This window comes from Panulirus ornatus, chromosome 19 (assembly GCF_036320965.1).
Source record: "Panulirus ornatus isolate Po-2019 chromosome 19, ASM3632096v1, whole genome shotgun sequence".
In the NCBI taxonomy this organism is placed as follows: domain Eukaryota; kingdom Metazoa; phylum Arthropoda; class Malacostraca; order Decapoda; family Palinuridae; genus Panulirus; species Panulirus ornatus.
In genome coordinates, this window is record NC_092242.1 from 56679254 (window position 1) to 56685253 (window position 6000).

The following is a 6000-nucleotide window of genomic DNA, read 5'->3' on the forward strand; positions in this document are numbered from 1 at the left end:
AAGATTGACAAAGAGGATATATGTGTCACGAGGTGAAGGGAACAAGAAGTGGGAGACCAAATTAGAGGTGGAAGGATGGAGTGAAAGAGATTTTGAGTAATTGGGGCCTGAACATAAAGGAGGGTGAGAGGCATGCAAGGAATAGAGTTTGGGGTAAACCATGGAAAGGTCTGTGGTGCCTGGATGTGGATAGGGAGCTGGGGTTTTGGTGCATTACACATGACAGCTAGAAACTGAGTGTGAATGAATGTGGCCTTTTTTGTCTGTTTTCCTGGCGCTATCTCGCTGAAGCAGGGGGTAGTGATGCTATTTCCTGTGTGGCAAGGTAGCCACAGGAATGGATGAAGGCAAGCAAGTATTGATATGTACATGTGTATATATTTATATATCTGTGTATGTGAATGTATATGTATGTATATCTTTGGGGATGGGGAGAAAGAATGCTTCCCACGCATTCCCTGCGTGTTGTAAAAGGCAAATAAAGGGTACGGGAGCAGGGGGGCTAGAAACCCTCCCCTCCTTGTATTTGAACTTTCTAAGAGGGGAAACAGAAGAAGGAGTCATGCAGGGAGTGCTTATCCTCCTCAGAGGCTCAGATTGGGGTGTCTAAATGTGTGCGGATGTAACCAAGATGAGAAAAAAGGAGAGATAGGTAGTATGTTTGAGGAAAGGAACCTGGATGTTTTGGCTCTGAGTGAAACGAAGCTCAGGGCTAAAGGGGAAGAGTGGTTTGGGAATGTTTGGGGAGTAAAGTCAGTGGTTGGTGAGAGGACAAGAGCAAGGGAAGGAGTAGCACTACTCCTGAAATGGGAGTGGTGGGAGTATGTGATAGAGTGTAAGAAAGTAAACTCTAGATTGATATGGGTAAAACTGAAGGTGGATGGAGAGAGATGGGTGATTATTAGTGCCTATGCACCTGGACGTAAGAAGAAAGATCATGAGAGGCAAATGTTTTGGGAGCAGCTGAGTGAGTGTGTTAGCAGTTTTGATGCATGAGTCTGGGTTATAGTGATGGGTGATTTGAATGCAAAGGTGAGTAATGTGGCAATTGAGGGAATAATTGGTGTACATGAGGTGTTTAGTGTTGTAAATGGAGATGTTGAAGAGCTTGTAGATTTGTGTGCTGAAAAAGGACTGGTGATTGGGAATACCTGGTTTAAAAGAGAGATATACATAATTATACATATGTAAGCAGAAGAGATGGCTTGAGAGCATTATTGGATTATGTATTAATTGATAGACATGTGAAAGAGACTTTTGGATGTTAATGTGCTGAGTGGGGCATCTGGAGGGATGTCTGATCATTATCTTGTGGAGGCAAAGTTGAAGATTTGTAGAGGTTTTCAGGAAAGAAGAGAGAATTTTGGGGTGAAGAGAGTGGTGAGAGTAAGTGAGCTTGGGAAGGAGGATTATGTTAGGAAGTACCATGAGAGACTGAGTGCAGAATGGAAAAGTGTGAGAGCAAAGGACGTAAGGGGAGTGGGGGAGTAATGGAGTGTATTTAGTGAAGCAGTGATGGCTTGCGCAAAAGATGCTTGAGGCATGAGAAGCATGGGAGGTGGGCAGATTAGAAAGGGTAGTGAGTGGTGGGATGAAGAAGTAAGATTTTTAGTGAAAGAGAAGAGAGAGGCATTTGGATGATTTTTGCAGGGAAATAGTGCAAAGACTGGGAGATGTATAAAAGAAAGAGTCAGGAGGTCAAGAGAAAGGTGAAAGAGATGAAAAAGAGGGCAAATTAGAGTTGGGGTGAGAGAGTATTATTACCTTTTAGGGAGAATAAAAAGATGTTTTGGAAGGAGATAAATAAAGTAAGACTAGAGAACAAATGGGAACATCGATGAAGGGGGCTACTGCAGAGGTAATAACAAGAAGTGGTGATGTGAGAAGGATATGGAGTAAGTATTTTGAAGGTTTGTTTAATGTGTTAGATGATAGAGTGGCAGTTATAGGGTGTCTTGGTCAAGGTGGTGTGTGAAGCGAGAGGGTCAGGGAAAATGATTTGGTAAACAGAGAAGAGGTAGTGAAAGCTTTGCGGAAGATGAAAGCTGGCAAGGTGGCGGGTTTGGATGGTATTGCAGTGGAATTTATTAAAAAAGGGGGTGAATGTATTGTTGACTGGTTGGTGAGGATATTCAATGTATGTATGGCTCATGGTAAAGTGCCTGAGGATTGGCAGAATGCATGCATAGTGCCATTGTACAAAGACAAAGGGGATAAAGATGAGTGTTCAAATTACAGAAGTATAAGTTTGTTGAGTATTCCTGGGAAATTATATGAGAGGGTATTGATTTAGAGGGTGAAACATGTACAGAGCATCAGATTGGGGAAGAGCAGTGTGGTTTCAGAAGGGGTAGAGGATGTATGGATCAGGTGTTTGCTTTAAAGAATGTATGCGAGAAATACTTAGAAAAATAGATGGATTTGTATGTAGCATTTATGGATCTGGAGAAGGCATATGATAAAGTTGATAGAGATGTTCTGTGGAAGGTATTAATAGTATATGGTGTGGGAGGCAAGTTGCTAAAAGCAGTGAAAAGTTTTTATCAAGGATGTAAGGCATGTGTACGAATAGGAAGAGAGGAAAGTGATTGGTTGTCAGTGGATGTTGGTTTGTGGCAGGGGTGTGTGATGTCTCCATGGTTGTTTAATTTGTTTATGGATGGGGTCATTAGGGAGGTGAATGCAAGAGTTTTGGAGAGAGGGGCAAGTATACAGTCTGTTGTGGATGAGAGGGCTTGGGAAGTCATTTGTTGTTCGCTGATGATACAGCGCTGGTGGCTGATTCGAGTGAGAAACTACAGAAGCTGGTGACTGAGTTTGGTAAAGTGTGTGAAAGAAGAAAGCTGAGAGTAAATGTGAATAAGAGCAAGGTTATTAGGTACAGTAGGGTTGAGGGACAAGTCAATTGGGAGGTAAGTTTGAATGGAGAAAACTGGAGGAAGTGAAGTGTTTTAGATATCTAGGAGTGGATTTGGCAGCTGATGGAACCATGGGAGCAGAAGTGAGTCACAAGGTGGGGGAGGGGGCGAAAGTTCTGGGAGCATTGAAGAATGTGTGGAAGGTGATAATATTATCTCAGAAAGCAAAAATGTGTATGTTTGAAGGATTAGTGGTTCCAACAGTGTTATATGGATGCGAGGCATGGGCTATAGATAAGGTTGTGTGGAGGAGGGGGGATGTGTTGGAAATCAGATGTTTGAGGACAATATGTGTGGTGAAGAAAACAAAAATATATGAAAGCTTAGCCAGGAAGTTAGAGCAACTGTTCAGTAAAGTATCAGAGGAAAAATAAGAAACATACTTGGATTAACTTCAGAAATATTTAGCAGGAAACTTGACATGTGGCTGATATGAGTCCCTTATGAACTTAGTATATATGATAATGTAATGCATGGTACACTAAGGCATGCATTGAGCAGTAAGTGCTTCATGCTGATCCCACCATAATGGCAAAATCTCTTCATTGCATGCACTCTCTCTAAACCCATACATATGATATTTTGACTAAAGTGTTCTGTGTTCTCTTTCTCTCCCTTTTTCTCTGTAGCAACAAGCTTTTGACAAACTTTTGTCGTTGGAACTCATTGGTAGATTCTCTCTCAACATCCTTATGCACAGTATTTTAAGTGTCATGGCAGTTTCTCTTACTTCATTGTCTTCTACCTTAAACCTTATATTTCCCAACAGGTTGGAATCTTTAACTGGTATTGCTGGAACCTGCACCATCTACAGCAGTGTGTGTATTATTGGACTGATACTGATATATCTACTTGTGCCGGAAACTAAAGGGAGAACCCTAGGGGAAATAGAGGCCTACTTTACTTACACACGTCGTTCATTTAAATCTGTGAAAAACAAGCGAGATGTTGCTCTGTCCAGCATCTTGGAGCAGGAAGGAGGAATGTCAGAAACATACAGTACATTCCAGTCTTCAGAATAACATCTGTCATTTCTTTTGTAAAGATACTCTTTCTTTGTGACACATAGATATAATGTATTTAATATGTACAGGTATACGTTTATATATTTGATTACTTGGGTAGATTGATGATTTATATGATGTGTCATGTATAAAATAATTATTTTTAGGAAAAAAAAATTCAATTCTAACATGAGTTTATAGTTTCCTAAAGTGCATCCTTTAAAACAAATGCAGTCTAAGGACAGCATCGTTCAATCATTATTATGTATATGCACAAGTTTAATGAAATTAGAAATGCTTTACCAGGAACCATTATTCTCTCATAAATATCTCTTGTTTTCCTTATTTTGTTACTTGGTTTATCTTTGAAATGGTAGATTAGCATTTAGAAGGGAAAATACACAGAAAACTTTATAAATACCAGGAGAGATTGAGTATGGAATGGCAAAAGATGAGAGTAAATGATGTGAGGGGAGTGGGTGAGGAATGGGATGTATTTAGGGAAACAGTGATGGCATATGCAGGAGATGCATGTGATGATGAGAAAGGTGGGAGGTGGGCAGATTAGAAACGATAGTGAATGGTGGGATGAAGGAGTAGAATTGTTAGTGAAAGAGAAAAGAGAGACATTTGGATGATACATAAAAGGAAGGGGTGCAAATGACTGGGAGATGTATAAGAGAAAGCAGCAGGAGATCAAGAGGAAGGTGCAAAGGTTGAAAAAGAGGGTAAATGAGAGTTGTGGTGAGAGTTTACTTAAACTGTAGGGAGAATAAAAAGATGCTTTGTAAGGAGGTAAATAACATGTGTAAGACAAGGGAACAAAGGGGAACATTGAAGTGGGCAAGGGGGGTAGTGATGAAGTGAGGACGAGATGAAGTGAGTATTTTGAAGGTTTGTTGAATGTGTTTGATGATAGAGTGGCAGATGTAGGGTTTTTGGTCAGAGTGATGTGCGAAGTGAGTGAGGCAGTGAGATTGGTTTCGTGAAGAGAGAAGAGGTGGTGAAAGCCTTGCAGAAAATCAAATCTGGTAAGGTGGCAGGTTTGGATGGTATTGCAGTTGAATTTATTACAAAAGGGGATGACTGTGTTGTGCATTGGTTGATAAGGATATTCAGTGTATGTATGGATCGTAGTGAAGTGCCTGAGGATTGGCAGATTGCATGTATAGTTTCATTGTACAAAGACAAAGGGGATAAAGATGAATGTTCAAATTACTGAAGCATAAGTTCATTGAGTATTTCTGGAAAATTGTGTGGGAAGGTATTGACTGAGAGGGTGAAGGCATGTATAGAGCATCAGATTGGGTAGGAGCATGGCAGAGGATGTAAGGATCAGGTGTTTACTTTGAAGAATGTATGTGAGAAATACATAGAAAAACAGATGAATTTGTATGTAGCATTTATGGATCTGGGAAGGCATGTGCTAGGATTTATAGAGATGCTTTGTGGAAGGTCTTAAGAATATATGGTGTGGGAGGTAAGCTGCTAGAATCAAGGAAGTTTTTAGCAAGGTTGGTGTATGGCATGTGTAAGGAAGTAAATTGTAGACTGATGTGTGTAAAACTGCAAGTGGATAGCAAAAGATGGGTGGTTATTAGTGCATATGCACTTTGTCATCAGAGGAGAGATCATGAAAGGCAATTGTTTTGGAAGCAGCTGAGTGAGTGTGTCAGCACCTTTGATATGTGAGGTCAGGTATTAATGATGGGTGATTTAAATGCAAAGGTAAGTAATGTGGCAGCTGAGGCTATAATTGAGGCACATCCAGTATTCAGTGTTGTGAATGGAAATGGTGAACAGCTTGTGGAGTTTTGTACTAAAAAAGGACGTAATTGAAAATATCTGGTTTGAAAAGAGGGATATACACAAGTATTTTTGCATGAATAGGAGAGATGTCCAGCAGGCATTATTGGATTACATGTCTCCATGGTTGTTTAATTTGTTTATGGATGGGGTTGTTAGGGAGGTGAATGCAAGAGTTTTGGAAAGAGGGGCAAGTATGAAGTCTGTTGGGGATGAGAGAGCTTGGGAAGTGAGTCAGTTGTTGTTCGCTGATGATACAGCGCTGGTGGCTG

The 6000-nt window shown here is 40.5% G+C and overlaps 1 protein-coding gene across 5 annotated transcripts in view; it reads left to right on the top strand.

The window, feature by feature from the left end:
* The window catches only part of LOC139755524 (facilitated trehalose transporter Tret1-like), a 57143-nt gene extending 53036 nt beyond the window's left edge, over positions 1-4107 (top strand). For all 5 annotated transcript variants that reach the window (XM_071673915.1, XM_071673916.1, XM_071673914.1 and 2 more), the window contains one exon: positions 3688-4107. In XM_071673915.1, the coding sequence (XP_071530016.1) occupies positions 3688-3940 (253 nt within the window). In that variant the 3' untranslated portion in view covers positions 3941-4107. The remainder of the gene's footprint in view (positions 1-3687) is intronic.
* Positions 4108-6000: the final 1893 nt, after the last annotated feature.